Source organism: Rhopalosiphum maidis, chromosome 1, assembly GCF_003676215.2.
Source record: "Rhopalosiphum maidis isolate BTI-1 chromosome 1, ASM367621v3, whole genome shotgun sequence".
NCBI lineage: Eukaryota > Metazoa > Arthropoda > Insecta > Hemiptera > Aphididae > Rhopalosiphum > Rhopalosiphum maidis.
The window spans coordinates 47,196,739-47,216,086 of record NC_040877.1 but is presented as its reverse complement, the minus strand read 5'-3'; the positions used below and the strand labels follow the sequence as shown (position 1 = coordinate 47,216,086).

General features: G+C 28.4%; 1 protein-coding gene across 4 annotated transcripts; it reads left to right on the top strand.

The window, feature by feature from the left end:
* Positions 1–9,376: 9,376 nt before the first annotated feature.
* On the top strand, positions 9,377–19,348 carry LOC113557926 (beta-1 adrenergic receptor). Of its 4 annotated transcripts, none has more exons than XM_026963465.1 (5): positions 9,377–9,599; positions 12,021–12,186; positions 12,385–12,589; positions 14,789–15,095; positions 17,812–19,348. In XM_026963465.1, exons 2-5 carry the CDS (start codon positions 12,126–12,128, stop codon positions 18,142–18,144), a joined length of 906 nt encoding a protein of 301 aa, XP_026819266.1. In that variant the 5' UTR covers positions 9,377–9,599; positions 12,021–12,125; the 3' UTR covers positions 18,145–19,348. The 4 variants fall into 4 exon arrangements, with proteins under 4 accessions (XP_026819266.1, XP_026819288.1, XP_026819281.1 ...); XM_026963487.1 differs by lacking the exon at positions 9,377–9,599 and adding an exon at positions 9,849–9,948; XM_026963480.1 differs by lacking the exon at positions 9,377–9,599 and adding an exon at positions 9,978–10,527.

Sequence of the window (19,348 nt, the reverse complement as noted above, 5' to 3'; positions counted from 1 at the left end):
ATATTCTATTCTTTAAACTTTAAAGGTATATTAGTTTTTTTACTTATCATTTTTTTTTTAAATAATTTAAATTTAGTTATATTAAAAAACATCAGGTGTGCAATCTTAATAAATATAATATATGCATTTGATCATTTTATAAAATACATTTTAATTATTTAACATTTTCCTCTTAAATAGGAGAAATAAATTTTAAAGTTTTTATATATATTTCATTCTTTGCTTTTTAACACTTGCTATGCTGTTTAATTATCACTACTATATATATATTTATTTATTTTTAAAATCATAAAAATCTTTGAATTACTAATTTTAAATATCATATGAAAAATAAATAGTAAAATATGAATAACAATATTATATGATTAAGCTATAGATTCACTGCTAAAAGTGTTTTACTCAGTTTAAGCTTAATATATGATTTATTTTTAATATAATATAAATACACACTTTTGTTTTTATTACTTAAGCTTTTGCCTTCAAAGCATACAATCATATAGTATATACAGATATATAGTTAATAAACTAAATTGATTCTTTAATCCTTAAAATAGATGTGTAAAGTATTAATTTGCATAATTTTAAATAATATGTTAATTTATAATTTTGATAAAAACGACCGTGTTATTAAATAATAACAATTTATTTTTATTGTTAAATTTTGTATGCTGGGTGATTCTTTTCTCAATTAATATTTATTAATTAAAAAACTAATAATAATATTTATTTGGCACCAAATTATAAATTAAAGACTATTTATAAGTAACAAATGAAAAAACTATTTATGCTTTTGAAAAATGTATATTTTTATTATTATAATTTTTATGTTAACACTGTTTTAATTGAAAACATAATATTAATTTCTCTTTCTAAATCAGAAAATTTTTTTGAGTACTTAGTAACTTTAAAATCAAATTTTTTAAGAATATTTTATGAGATATAACTTATATGTATTTAAAGTCCAATTGAGTTAATAGGAGTGGTGAGGGGTACCCGTAAAATATTGATCTACTACTCTATCTAATCTTTAAATATTTATAACTTATAAGAATCAAAATATATATAAATTATATATCAAACTACTACTTTGGAATATGAAATAAAAATGTGTTCTCATAAATATACAACAGTAAAACTCAAAAAATTCATCACAGTAAATAAAGTAAAAATAGGTAATTACTTTTTTCAAAAATATGGTTTGTAATTACTTATATATAATTTTAAAAACTTAAATAGTTTTTTTTTTAAATAATCACCCAATATACTTAAAATTATGATTTATATTTTTTATTATTAATTAGTAAATAGTATATTATCTATATCTGTGATGTAATATGAATTTTATTAAATTGCATTATTTGTTTTGGAGAATATCTTATGCCGCTTCTCTAACACTACAGTCTTACTAAAATAATATTTCTTATGATCCAGGAAAATTTCTCTTTTGTTTTTTGTTCTTATGAAAAAAAAATATTTCCTCTTTTTAAACAATTGTATAATAATAATTATAAGCTATTTTATGCATTTAAGTTGAAAAATTATTTATGTTTCAGACAATTCAAATTGTGTTTAAAAGTAATAAAATTATTTATTTCTACATTTCTATAAGAAACATTTTTAACCTAATACATCTAGCTTTGAGCAGATTTTAAACAAAACCTATAGTTCTACTATTATAAAATATATATTCTTTTAATTTAAAAATTAATATTTTAGTGCAGATATCTTAGCATGTGATTATATTCTAATATAGTATGACAGTAGTTTTTTATTGGTAATATTTAAGTGATAAAAGACTTTAAAAAAAGATTTTATCTCATTTTATTTTATTTAAAAATTTTTATATAGATAACTGATAATTTTACAATTATATATTGAATTTTACACGTGGTTATTGTTATTATTAAAGATGATAAGCTGTATTTTTAATTCAAGTTCATAAATATTAAAAAAAAATTAAATTGTAACAAACAATGATTTTTATAAAATATTATACATATTTACTAATTTATAAAGTTAATATTTAAATAAAATTGTGTAAAAAATCTACCACCCACAAATAATTAAAGTATAAAATTCTTCTATATTTTTCAATTTATATATTTATATAAATAAACAGTAAATTAATTATTATTGGACTTATTTTTAGCAAAAAAAACTCAATTTAATGTAAAATTAAAAGAAAAAAAAATCATAAAAATAATATTTATTTTTTTTTGTAATCATTCTTATCCTTTTGATATCTAATTTAATCATAAACATATAAAATAGTTTGAATTTTATATTCATATAGGAGGAATGTGAGTTGTTATGGTTAAATGAACTTAATTGGGGCGTCATTTGCCAATGATGATGATGGTGTTGTTGATATTGATGGTGTTGATTTGATGGTGGTCATGACACCAGTATGTTCCTCATTGTTGGCACAACATGATGGTTTGGTAGATTTTTATACAGGGCGAGCTCATCGAACGCCGTCCAATTTGTCAAAACTGTAATATGGTAGGTATAAGGTGTGTATTTAATCAGTGAAATGGAAAGTCTAGGATGTATAATTTTTTTATTTGACATGTTCTATCATTTATGTTATAATAATTTGTACTGATAATAGCCTATGTCTCAAATAATTAATGCATGCTAAGAAAACAATAAATATTTGATTTTTCTTTTAAATGTTTAACTATTTGCTGTATCCAGATTCCAAATTTATCATTTATATTCATAAAATATGATTAATAATGAAATTTTAAGTATTCTTACATATTATGTATAAATATATATATATCTATATATATATATGTATTGTATATGTACACTGTAAAGGATATTCTTTGAAGACAAATGAATTTGAAGTGGTGTGGTAATGAAAACTAAATTATCATAGCAATACAAAATTACTACGTTTTCATAGGATATACTGTATAATGTACTGTATTGTCTGTATTTATGTTGAATATTAAAAACATATAAAAGAAAAAGTTATTTAAGGTATTTTCTTCGGTTTAAAAACAGTATATAATTTTACTATAGGCTTTAATATTTTTATTATTTACATATTATATTAATTAAGTTTTAATTAAAAAATGTATTTATGTTTATACAGGTGCTGCTGACTCAACATCACCAACGAAAAGGATAACTTGTTTTTAATATTGAATAATATTCTCACATCAGTTTTGAACGATAGTAGTTAATATTTTTATTTTCATGAGCCAGAACATATATTGGTTAATATGTATCACTTAATTGATTTTGTTTGCTTATTTCAACCTGGTTTTTTTTAAATATTATTACACCTACTTAAATGGATTCAATTTGTAGGTATGTTATGAAAATAAATCTTTTTTTATAGTTGGAAATACTTTTATTTTTTATCCACATAAATAAATCATTATAAATAATAATCATTACTTATAATTTATAAATGTTAACCTAAATACCATCCTTATAATAAATGTAAATATTTACAACTAATTACATTTTATTTTCTGATTGCTTTTATTAATGTATCGGTTTTACCATGATATATTGATATACGTGTGTTTATATTTTTGTGTCAGTTAGCCTTTTTGAGTAGAAAAGGTAAATAGTAATTAAATTACTATAATTTTGTGAATCCTAAATTAAATAAACAGGTACCGCATCAATATTAATACCAATTATGTATGTATATATATATATATATATATTTAGAGCTTAGAACTATTTTTAGAGCCTAGAGGAAATTACATAACAGGAACATTTTAAATTTGATAAATTAAACTTGTCAAAAAAATAATTGTAGGAGTGTATACAATATGCTATAATATAGTTTCATACTTTATGACATAGTATGTCAGTACTCAGTTAATACTATGTTTTATTATACCTACTTATTATATTAATAAATTATTAGTTTATTGGTGAAAATAAAACTTGTTTTCTTCTCCATAAAAATTAAAAATTTTTTTTTTCAATTAAGAAATATAAATCATTGTATATTATGTAAACAATTTATTATTAAAGATACAACTTTGCAAAATATAATATTACTTTATGATGACATTTTATACAATATACATTAAATTGAAGGTGTTTTAAGATATTCTACTTCTTATGCATAATGGCTTCTAACAATTATTTTTCTAGTCTACTGACATAATTATAATATTTTTTTCATGATAAAATCTAAAATAAATACATGATTTTATAATCTATCAGTTAGTTATACTTCATAAAATAATATTATAATAAATGTGTTTTTTTGTTTTTGACAATAGGTATATAATTCAAATTATTGTAAAATGAACGGAAACATAAATGACTTTTATCAATTTGAAACATGTTTAGAAATATAAGCTGACAGGTCACAGCTCAAAATCATCTTCATAAGCACTATGCAATGATTTATCATTGAATTTAAATTTTACATATCTATCAACATGATCTACTCAATGATGGGCTACAATTATTAGTATCTAGATATACAGTAGTGATTTCTTAAGTTTTTTTTATATATAAATAAACATGTTTATTATTTATTAATTGAATTTAATACTTTGTAGAATAAACAATCTATAAAGTCGTACACAAATTAGACATAAGCTATAATGAAATACATAAAGCTACTTTTAGCCTTGTAGCCTGTAAGTAGGTATTAATTTATGGAAACAATGGTATAATTTACAACAGTAAGTAATCAAAACAAATATTCTTGTCCGATGTTTAATTGAGGCAATGTAACATGGATTTCCATTCAAGCATGAAGTTATTATTTAATATTTACTATCTAATATCATTGATTATAGAATATATCTATTCTATAATCAATGCTAATACAGTAATACAATTGGTTATAAATACTAGTATTTACCTACGACCTACCTCAACTAGGTACTCAATTTTTAACTGAATTCATATCAAGTATTTAAGTTATTATTTAATGTAGGTACCTACGTTTTTGTGACTACGTATAGAACTTTCATTGGTGTATGAAAAGAGTACCAAAATAATAATTTAATCATTTTTCAACATAATATTATTTACGAAATATGAATGAGTAATATAGTTATAGTATAACTAAAGAATTTTTTAAATATTTTACCTATAAGCCATAATCCATACATTTTATTATATCTCCAATTGTTCATAAGTTTTACCGTGTAAAAATTATTTTCTCCACAAACGTTCTAGTAGATTTATTTTTTTATCTAAATGGCTACGCCCTACGCGTATAGTATCTACATATTATTGCATTAATGAATGAATTTATTTATAATAGGTAATTTAAAAAAAAAACCTGGGTAAATAGGTAGTACTCGGCTGTACATTATAGGTGTCAAGTGGGTCACATCTGTAGTGAACTAGCGAATAAGTTAAATTTGAATTCAACGATTATCGTTGAACGATATATTATTGTGTACAAAAAACAATTCGACCAATTCGCCCCAGGATCTATAACACATTTTTATATTTAATTCAAATATGAATCAATACGTAAATGAAAAAATAATAATATATTTAGTAATGATAAAAAAAAGAGATTGTATTATGTAGATAGTTATAATTTATCTTCTCAAAAAATGACAAATTTACCAAATTACAAATTATTACAAATGACCTCTGACAGACTAAAAATTAGTAAATTACCCTGTCACGCATTACACATTATTACAGATAACTACTATAACTATCTACCTAAAAGTATATTAATATATTGATATAAAAAGTATAAGTATTAAATGGCGTTATTAGGACTATGAGAAAGGGGGGTCGGGGTAATCGGTAAGAATGCGAGAATGAGAGATAGTTATTGTTTACTTCTCAACAAGAGTAGTGACAATTTATAAATTTATTGTATCCATTTATCAATATAAGCAGGTAAGTACCAACTTAATATTACTATTTTCTTTTTAGTTGGAACATTATTAGGTATAGGTACATACGTCATATACTACGTTTGTATTACAAATAATAGATTTTATAAAAATAAATTTAAATATTTCCTAAACTTAATTTTTCAGTGGGCCGATAATTATCTTATTGGGTACAGTACCTAATGTATATGTATATATGTATTATGACTCGCAATACATATATATTATATTATATATTTTCATTCCCGCATTAAGTTTATGAGTTAATTACGTTTTATATAAATATATATAATATATTTTGAACGACATCACTACGTCAGTTATATATGTGTGGATACCTACACTGGTCCAAGAATATAGCTGCAATTGAGATAGGAGCAAAACGTTTTGACTACGGTGCGTAATTTGAATAAGTTACACTGTTACACAATCCCATGCGCCTCGATATATCCGTAGCAGTTATAGGTAATAGCAGTCTGCAGACAGCAGTGTTTTTATATTAGCATCTATTACAAGCTTATCAATTATCTTATTATTAATTATAAATTATAATTATGTGGCACTGACTTGTATAATGTATATTATGCACAGACGTCAGATGGTCTATTCATCCATTTGCATCATATTCAGATCTAAGAATGAAAAAAGTAAGTCAATGGACACAAAATATGATCCTATAATAAAATAGCTTAAATTAGGTACCTGCCTTTATTATTGTTACTAATATACGTAGAGCTATTCGAAAAAAAATGATAGACATATCGTAATTTGTACTTGATAGTTTTTTAAATTTATTGTTAGGTATACATGTATGAGACTATTAAAACATACAAGTATCACACCTTGTTATATGAGTATAGACAGTACAGTAATATATGAAAAAAATGTTTCTTTGAAATATCTATACTGGCTATGCTAATATTCTATAATATCTAAATGAAGGCAGTACGCCTTCATCCAATCATTTATGACCATATCCTCTCTTGTTGTACCTACATGCCAAGCGCGGCACTAGATTTTTTTCCCAGGGGAGGGAGGGCTGGGTGGGACAAATATTTTTTTTACAAAGGTTAAAGTTTTTTCAACAATTAGTGAGGTTATTAAAATAAAATATAAATATTTTCGTGCCGTATAACATAATAATATAGCTATTAGCGTTATAGTATACGAGTTTTTATATTTTATGCTCTAAATAGATAATATGTACACAATTTTGAATAGTTAAAAATGTTTTAAGAATAATGTCGAATATTTTTTATGTACCTTAGGTATATAAGAAAATGATTAATTACAGACCTTCAACAATAGCTGTATATTAATAATGAAGTAGAAAAATGATAATTTCTTTATTATATTTTAATATTACATACCTTTGTGAATGAATGATTATGTTTTTTTTACTTACATTTCATAAATAAAAATTAAAATAAATGTGTTTAGTAATGAACAGATGAATTTGTTTGACTCAAGTTTAATGCAATGATTTGGGATACCATTGTTTATTTATTTTCATCCAGTAATTAGTACCCGATAAAGATAATAATAAATAAATAAAAGAGTTATTCTTGTTTTATAAATTTCAAAACATATTTTATTGAAATTGTATTAAATTTTTTCCTTTTTAGACAATACTAATAGGTTAGTCCATAATAAAAAGTCTAAGGATGTTATTTCATTATTTTTTCAAACTTTATTAGGTAATTCAATTATTATAATTTATGATTAATTCAATTTATTCTTCAATTGATAATGTTTTATGACTTAATTATATCGTACATATTTTTCAGTGGGGGGGGTTGGCGAGGGGGCTGAACTGTTTTCTGGTGGGGCTCTACCCCATGGCGCCGTTTCTGCTACATGCCCAAGTTTATAGAATTATATTGGTATAGTTACTATAACTATGTAGATACATTGTAATAAAACATCACGTATCGACGTAACCAGCGGGGTAACTGGGTGAAAAACTAGGAAGAGGGGAAAAATAATTTATTCATTAAAATCGAAACCATAATCCTAATTGTTTATTTTTCACAAGTCTTATTAAAACTCATTTTATGGCTTAAAAATAAAGAGTAGGTACCTATAACCATATCGTTAAATACTATTAAATAGGTACCTACATAAGAGTTCATAAAAAAGATGCTATAACTTGTTTGAAAAAAATAATGTGATGATTATAATCTTGTAATCATAATATTTACAAAACCAAAAATAATCGAGTTGTTGGTATTTTCGTAACCCAGATAATGCGACGAGTGAATGATATGACGTTGACAATAGGTCAACATGTATATTATACAATAGGGAAAACGTGAAGTAAATGTACTTATATATGTGCAATAATTCGAGGGGAAAATATTCGTCTTACAAATGTATGTTTTGCATTTTTTATACTTATTTTAAGAGATTTAAAGATTTTTAGCGTTGGCTTATCTTGTGGGGTGAAAGGGGGGCGACAAATGATACCTTTGTCCTCTCCGCTAAAATGTATGAAGACGAGTGCCACCCTCATAAAAAAAAATATATATATAAATTACTCCACTGGATGCAACTATATCATATATGTACGAATATTATACCTGCTGTGGACCGCGGTTAACGCGGTGGTATTACGGCCGGATATCCGTAATAACCGGTTATACGCGAACGTTGGACGTGACGCAAAAAGCGTTTCGAAAGAGCTTTGGTGCTACTAAAGGTACACACATATATACATATAATATATATCCCACAATACAGTACCTATACACTATTTATGTATAATAGGTACTTACACACACACACACACACACATTGGTATAATGGTATTTGAGCGCACGCGCTCTCGAGAGTCGGGTTATACGCGTGTATATACGCGAGCGCGCGCGCGTGTGTGTTTGCGCGCAAATGCGCGCGCACGACCGTTTATTGTGTGCTGTGCTGGTGGTGTTGAAACGCCGAGAGCAGCCCGCGTCCGCCGGAGTCAGATGAGCGCAGCTACGACACCGCGGACACACTGGAGCCGCGAATGCTGCGGCGCGTCCTTAGGTTGACGTCACGCGGCGGCGTCAGCTAGTACGAACTTTCCAAGGGTATGGTTCGCCCATCGGTGGCGGGGCGGCGGGAGGGCGCTGTATACAATATATACATACATACATATACGCGGCGGGATTGCGCGCGCGCGAGCGAGCTTGTGTGCGAGCTTGTGCGCGGTTGTGCGCGCGTACGAGGCAAGGCCGAGAAATTTGTCGGCGAGGGTGGTCAGGGCGAGAGTAGGTTGGCGCGGCGACGAGGGGAGGGCACGGCGACGGTACGCCGTACGAGTATATATATATATGTGTGCGCGCGCGTGTGTGTGTGTGTGCGCGTGAGCGGGTCTCGGGGTCGCGGGCAGCGGACGGCTGCGGTCCGGGGCGGCGGGGGGGGGTGCGTGCTAGGTGCGCGCGTGTCAGAAGGGGAGGCGCGCGATTCGGCCGCCGCAGTGTATAATAGTAGTGTAGCTCTTGCAACATTCCGTGTACAATATCTTTCTTTTTTCTTTTTTTTTTTTCTAAAACAATTTTTTCGCTTTCTACGTCCACCCATTTACAATAATTATAATATACACATCATGTTTCGTACAATATCCATCGCGTTGTAAATATATATATGTACAATATATAAACAATATAATATATAATCATCACGACAATTACAATTATTATTCATCTCATCCGCTGCGGCACTTCGACCCCGTCAGCGCGACCGCCATGTTACCGGAATCTGGTGAGCACACACACACACACACAAACACACACACACACATATACGCGCGCGCACACACACACACACACACCTATATATAATATATTGTATATGTAATATGTATATTATATCACGATATATATAATGTTATATATCGTATACGCGAATACGGATATTTTTTTCCGTTCGTGCACTCGTCAACGTCGTCGCGTAATAACCGTCGTCTTCGGATAATTTTTGTCTGCTACGACGTTTTTTTTTTTTTTTACCGTTTTTTTGAAAATGTATAATATTGTTATCGCGGTGTAATCGTCGTCTATAGATATTGGCAAATATACGCGAGCGACTGCCACACAATATCGTCTCGGGGGTAGGTAAACGCGCGCCGGTCTGCGGGTCAATTTTTTTTTTCTTTATTCGGCTCACCGTCGTGTCTAGTATACGTATTGCATTCCGACTCGACCGCGACACGTACCCTAACGCGCGCCGTTGATGCCGTCGCCGTCGTCTCCGGGTCGACACGATTCGTTATCGCATTTAATAATAAATTGTTGTTCGACGATTTGCACCTCAACAACACGGACGGTACGGCGGACGTCGGTGATAAACGCGATGCACGACGAAACAAAAATATTATATTACACGGCAGCGACGGGCGACCGACGAGAATACCTATTGTGGTGATAAGTGGCGTAGACATAACATCGTATTATTATTGCTTTGACGTTTTTTTAACACGTCTCCCAAGTCTTCGTTAACTACGTCACATATAACTTTTTCACCAAAAAAATCTGTGCCACCGCCACTGCAGTCATGTCGTCGCCAATTGTGCACTCGAAGAATACGGATACGCGTCGTCGTACACCTGAACTGTCTACCGCAAGATGCACCGCAACGATCGTCTACTATAAATAATGGATTCGTATCGGTTCCGGCGGCTTTCTTGAGTGTAACGTATATTATATGACGTATATAAGAGTACACACTCTCGCCGTTTAGATTTCCGCAATGACCCTTCGTCTCCTCACCGCTCCCGCAACGTGTATGGTCAATTTTAGTCGTCCGTTGCTGCTGTAATGTCTCTCTTATTCGTTCATTTTTTTCGATAGACTTTTCTCAAAACACTCTTCCCCCTCCCCTTATCATCGTTCTGTGAGAGATTTCGTCACGACAGATACGTCGGTACGCCTTACTCTATAACAATAAGATAGTTCGAACTTCTCTTCATAAATCGCGTAATCGTTTCGCCAGGTCGATCGTATTTTTTGTACGTTCTTATCGTATTTGGCGTTCTATAAACGCTAAACGGGTGGTACGCGCGCGTAGTAAAAGTCGAACATCCGCCGTCCTCCGATCGATATGTGTCTATGATATAATATATAATATATTTCATCTATGTCGTAATGTATATATCACGAGGTATAATATTGTTATAGTTTATTATAGTAGCGTAGTAACTAGTAACTAGTATTAATATGATATAGTAGATATTTGTGCTGGTAGTAGTATCGAATAGTACAATACAACGGTATTAATTCAGCGCCGACTGTAAATAGTGATGTAATATAGTTTGTACTTTGCTCCCGTGAATCTTGATGAATTGTTTTATTATTAACGTCTATAAATATTTTCTTTTTTATTCGAAATGTACTTATAATAATCTTATTTAGATTGATGTTACAAACAACGAAACACAACGTTATTATTATTATTTATAGATATTTTATGATTTTGAAATACATACATTATATCGAAACAATGAAATCAATATGTCGATTCTGTATAGCTACAGAATATAAAATATATAATTACGTGTATATAGTACGCACTTTACGGCTAAACATGAATTTTAAACAAATAGATTTTTCACGATTTACAAATAAATATAATTTTTGTAAATTGTCATTATTGATTTTCGCTTTTATGAAATAAATATAACAATAGTTGTTACAGTTTGTATTATTTACAGACTTTTAAATAGCACGATACACTAGCTACATAAATTTATAACTATATAAGTCTATTAATATTATCGATTGGACACATTATTAGCGTTGATTTTGTGTTGGAACTTTGGAAGCCATTGAATATATTATATATAAATATATTATGATTATACACAATACACATATTACATAATACAATAATATAATGTTTATAATGAAATCAACTGTGCACTTTACATACGTACAATATAATTTAATTCGAAGAATAAACTACCTAATAATAGTTTGGAAAATATAGTACCTATAGTATTGATTATTATTTATTTTATATTTAGTTAAATCATATGAATGCATAGTCTCCGTTGTATCGTTAGTATTAATGCATTGTACATTATTGAGTGAATTTCATCATATAAATTCATTTTTATTTATAATTTGATAACAAGGTAATTTAAATAATAATCATCTAATGATACATTTATATATTTGTGTATAGGTTGTGATGTGTGACAGATAGCAACAATGGCGGTGGGCACGTACTACTGAAGCCCACCCCCACCACAACCTGGAGCCCTTAACCCAGGCATCGCTGGTGCTCACCATGGCGGTCGCCATCATCCTCCTTAATATCCTCATAATCGCTACGTTCACCAACATAAGAGGTATTATAATCGTCAACCGATTTTTATAAATAAAATATCTGGTATAATTAAAATACAATATTTCAAAACTGAGCGAGTTATTTTAACGTGATTAATGCCATTTAGAAACTACACTACGAGTATAAGCTTTTTTAGTAATGAATTCAATTTTTTAATAACTTATCACATATATATATATATATATATATATTATAATAGGTGGAGGAGAGGTGATGAATGTATACTTGGTGTCACTGGCTCTGGCCGACCTGCTCTACGGTGTGCTCGTAGTGCCATTTTCCGTGTATCCAGCACTAGTGCAACAATGGGTTTATGGAAAAATTGCTTGTAGAATAATCGGATACATCGAAGTCGCACTATGGACCGTGTCTGCATATACACTCATGTGGATTAGTGTTGACAGGTAACATTATTAATGCATTTTGATTCTATACAGGTGATAATAATTATTTCGATTCTTCATAATAATGCACGATGGTCACTGAGAGATTATAATAATTATTTTATTGGTATACTAAAACTAAAATACATTTTGTATTAATTAAATATTATAAAATTAGTGTATAATACCTACTATTTTGGCCACATAACATTTTTTATGGTGTTAAATTGCCTATATATGACGCCGTCATAAGAAATATCGATTAACTGCTTACTTATACAGCATTTTAGCCTTTAGGCTATTCTTTGTACTTTAAATTATTAATTAGTTATTGACAACAGTAATTTAAATTTAAATACTATATATTTCCTAAACACAATGGCTTTAAATCTTTAAGTTATAGTTATAAGTAATATAGTGATCGTTATAGCCTAAAATTATATTTTTAAAGGTGAAAACGTTGAATAATACTAAAAGTTTATTATTTATTTATAAATAATGTTGTTATTATAAAATTTAAAGTTTAGGTAAAAATAAGAATGCAAGGGTAGGGTAAACCGCAGGTGAATTTTTAACGTATTTTTTAATTCCATGCTTTGCTTAATTTTGTAAATGCTTATAAAAATAATTAAAATCATTGGTTTAAACTATATTTCAAATCGCATTTGTATACTACGTTTTAAAATACAAACTATTCCGCTTCAAAAGTTCAAATTAAAATAAATTTAATAAGGAATATATATATAAGTCATAAAATCCAAAACAGTTTACTTTTTATTTTGCCTATAGGAATAGTGTTGCGCTTTAAATGGATCACCTTGGGTTGTTATATCAAATGATTTTGTAGTAAGAGCGTAGGTACCTAATATACTGGTATACCTAACATAATAATAATATTATCTTTGTTCTAACGGTGTATATATAATTTCGAGCGTGTGTCTCATCGACACGTGGTTTATATTTTGTATACAGAATTAAAACACTCAATTATGCCAATTCCGTGTGTATATGGTATTATACGTCCCGCGCACCTTTTCCCACCATCGCCGATGTTGTGACTAAATCGTCATATGTAAATTGGCAAAATGTTCTCAAAAATTTGTTTTAAAAACCGATTTTATAGTTATTTTATATTCAATATTATAATGTGATAATTAAACTATAGTCAATTTAATATATTTATGGTTTATCGCTGTACTTTATATAGTCATGTATTATATCTAACACATTATTTTTTAATTCTTAGATCAATCCAGATTTATTATAAACAAAACCGTTTTGTATAATATTGTACTACCTACTAAGCATATATATCTATGTAAAAAGATATGTCTCATACATATTATTATTATACTGCAGTTCGATCGCATGTCTTAGTTGCGTGTTCTGCACTTTTACGCGATGTGTATACATTCTCCTCATCGACGACTGCTGCACGAGGAGAAACAAATTATACTCACCAAAATATAAAACATCAAACATTTATTTTGCGTGTGCACAACACCACATTCTGCAATCACGTACATCGTGATATCATTATCATGTAGTGGCATCGTTGTAGTTAATGTCCATTGTATTGTACTGCCCGTTTTAAAATTAGACTTTAATGGGAGAAAAAAAATGTTAAAGCTGTTATATTTTTTGTTAAACGTCACGTTATAACAATATATTATTATATGTGCACATATTCGTACATACAAATAGCGAACATTTTTGTGCTAAAACAATAATCTAATTCACCTTTTACACTTGGATGGACGCTCTCCGTTAATCATCAATATGTATACCATTAGTATACATACTAACTTAAGACTTAACCTATCTAATACTAAAACAATTGCTTTTGTTAGTTCTAATGCAGTAGGATATTAGGCAGGTCTCGAACACAAGTCGGTCTATATTGTCATTATAATAAATGGATTGTTGAAATATTATTTAATGTACAATATTATACAATACATTATATTACAAATTTTACAAATCACGTTATATATTATTTATTATTCAGTGAAATTTTAATCGTAGAGCACTCAAAATTATTACCCATAACTTGACCTAACCTACGACGGATTGAAGAGTGATATGTGTGAACCTCATTGGTCTATAACTGTGACATGCACACAATAATATATAACATATTAAACGATACCTATATATACTACAGCCATACTATTCACCCAATGAAATAATACGCTTGTGTATGATGTGCTTTCTTCACAGGTATATAGCGGTACGCAAACCAGTCCGATACTTTACGGTGCAGACGCGCACCAGGTGTCAGTGCTGGATGGCGTTTACGTGGATATCGTCGGCGATGCTGTGCAGTCCACCGCTGCTCGAGTTCGGTGATCCGGTATTCGACCAGGACACGGCAGTGTGCATGCTCGACTGGCAGGGCATGGCGGCGTATTCGGTGACGCTGTCCATACTGGTGTTGGGGCCTAGTCTGATCACTATTCTGTACACGTATGTGTATATTTACGGTGCGATCAGACGGCTGCGGCGTGGCTTTCTAGCACACGATAAGGTATAAAATACTAAAACACCGACATTATAGACATATTATAATATATAAATATATATAAACATATGCCGATATACATGGTTGAGTGAATAATAAATAGTGGAGAATCGTTTAGAACGACTCCGCCATATTTTAGAGTGGTTATAGTTCTCTATATATTGAATGGCCCAGAAGGCAATACTTGATTGTGATCAATAAAAACAAATAATACAGTCATAGCTATTATTACCAATAATATTTACAACTAGACAGTATATTATATGCAGTAAAAAACTGTATATATAATATAAAAATATGCAATAAAGAAAAATGAAAAAAAAAAAACAAAATATTTTCAATAGTCTGTTTATGATTTATTTTTGTATGTTCATTCAAGAACGTATATAAAATTAGTAGGTACTAACTTGCCGGCTGTAACAATTATCAATTAAATTAAAAAAATAAGATTTGTAGTAAATAGTAAGTATTTGACAGTGTTGAACTATCAAATGCATTTCGTGTACAGAAAAAGGCAATTATATATACTATTAAAATCACAAAATCATGAAATAAACCTTTTCATAGGGAAAGGTGATTATATGCTTTTGAATATTTGCACATAGTCACGATATAGATATAAAATGGGCGTAACTTAACTATACAATAAACATAGTTTTATAGTTTATAATTATACATATTGATATAATAAACAAAATTATATATTATATAATATATTACTAAAATAAAAGTATTCATTATTTATCTATTATTATAAAGCAGTATAGACGCTACATATTTGAAATAATTTGTAACAAACTAAATATAACACAATAAATCTTTAAATTAATTTTATTAATGTTTTTTTAGATGTAGATATTTAAAACAATTTTTATAATGTAACAAATACAGTATGCAAATAATTATAAATGATTTTCGTACACAAAAATGTATCAAATTCGGGATTTGACTCACGTTAACCGTTTTTAATTTGAGGTTGGCTATATTTTTATGTCTCTTAATACATTTTAATATAAAGTTTACGAGGTGCGTCTATGGTCTATTTCTTATAGATACGTTTGACGTAGATATATAAATTGTAGATAGTGTCACCAATTTTCCACCTCAACAATAAATAATATAATACACAAACCTGGGTTATAATCTATTTTATGTATTATGTATATTCTACAATAGTTGAATAAGCATAAAATATTGATGTAAATTGCTAGTGTTGGGTTTTTTATAACTGTTTTTTCTGTCGCTTGTCACGAATTCACGATACATAAATTACTAAAAATAATTTAAAACTATTTATGACATTTAGTTGGTAAATAATATTTTAAATATGCTTTTAAATTAATCAGATCAACATAATGTTTAAGTAAACATAGACAGCATAATCAAACACCAAGAATTAATTTAATACGTAATACAAAAACAATTCATAATTTACATGATTAAAGCGTAGGCTGAGAACTCTTTGATTTTAGATTCAAAATTTATATATAGAGTATTGGTTGGACATTTGCATGCTCTAAGAGTTTTAGTTTACCTCGGCATCATTAAGTTTTTAAATAATACTCAAACTTGATACTTTTATTTTTTGAAAAATATTTCTCAACTTTACTCTTGGTTCTCATTTGAAGCTTAACTTTTTAAAGTTCTAGCTGGTGGATTATTTGTCTTTAAGCTGATAAGGTGGTGAAACCTTAAAAATTTTAATGGTGGCATAATATTTCTTCAAAACTTTAAATAACATATTTTTTTTAAAGTCGTTGGCTTAAAATAGTTTTGTATCATTATAGGTAAAACATTGAATTTATTAAAAATTTATTATAATTTTTAAAAAAACAAAACTATTGTTGATTTAATATTTGCGTTTTATGTATATTTAATTATTTGATCAAGAAATGCTTTTTTTAGTTTTTTTACATAGAAATTAAAATATTCACAAATAATGCTAGTTAATTATACTAATACTATCGTAATCATGGTATGACATAAAATTTCAATAATTTAGTGAGGTATATGTATATAATAATTTATTCAAGTTCTAGTCGAATTAATCAAGTTAAACTGTTAAATTGCTTAAACGAAATTACGGTAGATTTCTTATTACATTTTGACTATAATTAAAAAATTAAAGGGACCAGCTACGTTTGTCCTTAATTTGATTTTATTGGAATAATGAATCGAAAATTTCCTGGTGCTTTAGACATTATGCATACGCATAAATAATGTATTGTTTACACTAACCGATATGTCAAAAGTTTAGAACTATTAAAACATTTTACAGCTGCAATGCAAAAGATATTAAATATATTAATTTTATCCATTATACTCTAATATATAACTACGAGATTCCTAGTCTTATATGTTTATAAATATCATTTATAAACATCATAACTCACTATTTTCCATTTTATTAAAATGTATTGTTTTAATAAAATAGTATGATTGAGTACATAACCTATACATAATAGGTATGTACGATATTATAGTCTAATCTTAATATTTTAATCAATATTCAATATTGTTTGTGTAATTTTAATTAGTTCTTAAGCAATATTATGACTTAAGAATTATTTAAGCATTACTTACATATTTACCGGAAGATTTTTCAAATAATCAGTTGTTAACACAACCATACATAATATTATAATAATTTATTTGAATATCAATGTAGTTATTATGTAGTCATCATATTATTATAACGGTCGTCTATTATTGTTGTATACAGGAGTACGTAACAGCGTTGTCTGAAAACTTGTCCAATCCTACACACGTCACGTCATTCGTGTTGATCGTAACGTTTTGGATTTGTTGGACCCCATTGATGTCCATCAAAGCATACCAGCAACTGGGCGGTGTACCGGCGGTGCCTGGTCATGTCCGTTTCGCCGCCTTGTGGCTGGGCATTTCCAACTCGGTGTGGAAGGCGTTTGTGCTCATATTTCTTAGCCCGCAGTTCCGTGTCATGCTCAGATTGTTGTGTTTGACGGTATTTTGCAAACGGAAAAGTCGCGCTGAACTTGAGCTACTACAACTCGACATGGAAGATCACTTCCTTTAAGTTAAGTATTATGGTGATGTTTTTTTTTTTTAATAATCATTATTGTTGAACTTTGTTTTTGTTATTAATCGAATGTTCTTCCCGAGAACAATCATTCGTCCATTTGTTTACGTTTTATTCAGATAAAAAAAAAAAATTGTTTCAAACGAAATCTAATTTATTAAAATTGTCGTTGGTTGTATACCCCCGAACTCATGGATTCATCCATGGACTAGGAGAATTTTTAATAATTTTAGTGTGCCGATAGAGCCAGTATAATCATACATGTCATACTAAATGGTGTTTTTCGGAACATTGTAGAAAAAATTATTTTTTATAGACTGTTTTTAAATTATTAACAATTGTTTTGGAACAACTTGTAAATTAGTAGATCAATAAATCACGTATGAATATATATTTTACGGGCAAATAAAATTGGTATGTATAATATACGTCAAAAGAAAGAGTTGGGCAACAATTTAAAGAAAAATAACGTTTCCTTCTTAAAACTTCAACAAAATACAAATCATATTAAATTACAGGGCTTCCAGTCAATAATCTAATACATATATAAGTTATCAAATTTAATCAGTTAAATGGAGATTAATCATTTTCGATATTGAATTATTTGTTTTTATCACAAAATAATATTAAATAGGTACTTTTATTTTTACGCCCAACTCTGAAATCATGGTACGACTTTTTATCGTGGTTTTAATTACCACTCCATAAAAATATGCCTACAATTTTTAAATCGCACTGATTCGTTTTGTTGAGATTTAAGATGTATGAATATATAGGTGTAGTCTAAATAATATGTAAACAAACGAAATGCGTATTTTAACAATAATCACTTTTGGAATTATATTTTAATACGAGTTGTTTGTTCCTATTGTAGTGTTATTATTATTATTATTATTATTATTATTATTATTATCATTATAATAATTATTATTTTTACTATAATGACTTGAGCCTGCCACATTTTTAATAAATCGTTCAATTTAATATATTAATCGCACCGAATGAAAAATAAGCAATCGTAATAGTTAGAATCATTCTCTAAGTTTTAGTAATATGCCAAGTATCAATATTCGATTGGGAAAATATAATTTTTGAAAAACACCAATTAATAATCATTTTATGTCCATCTATCGTAAATATATGATAAACCCATACTTCTATGTACTTATATTTATGATATAATTAAATATCAATACAATTT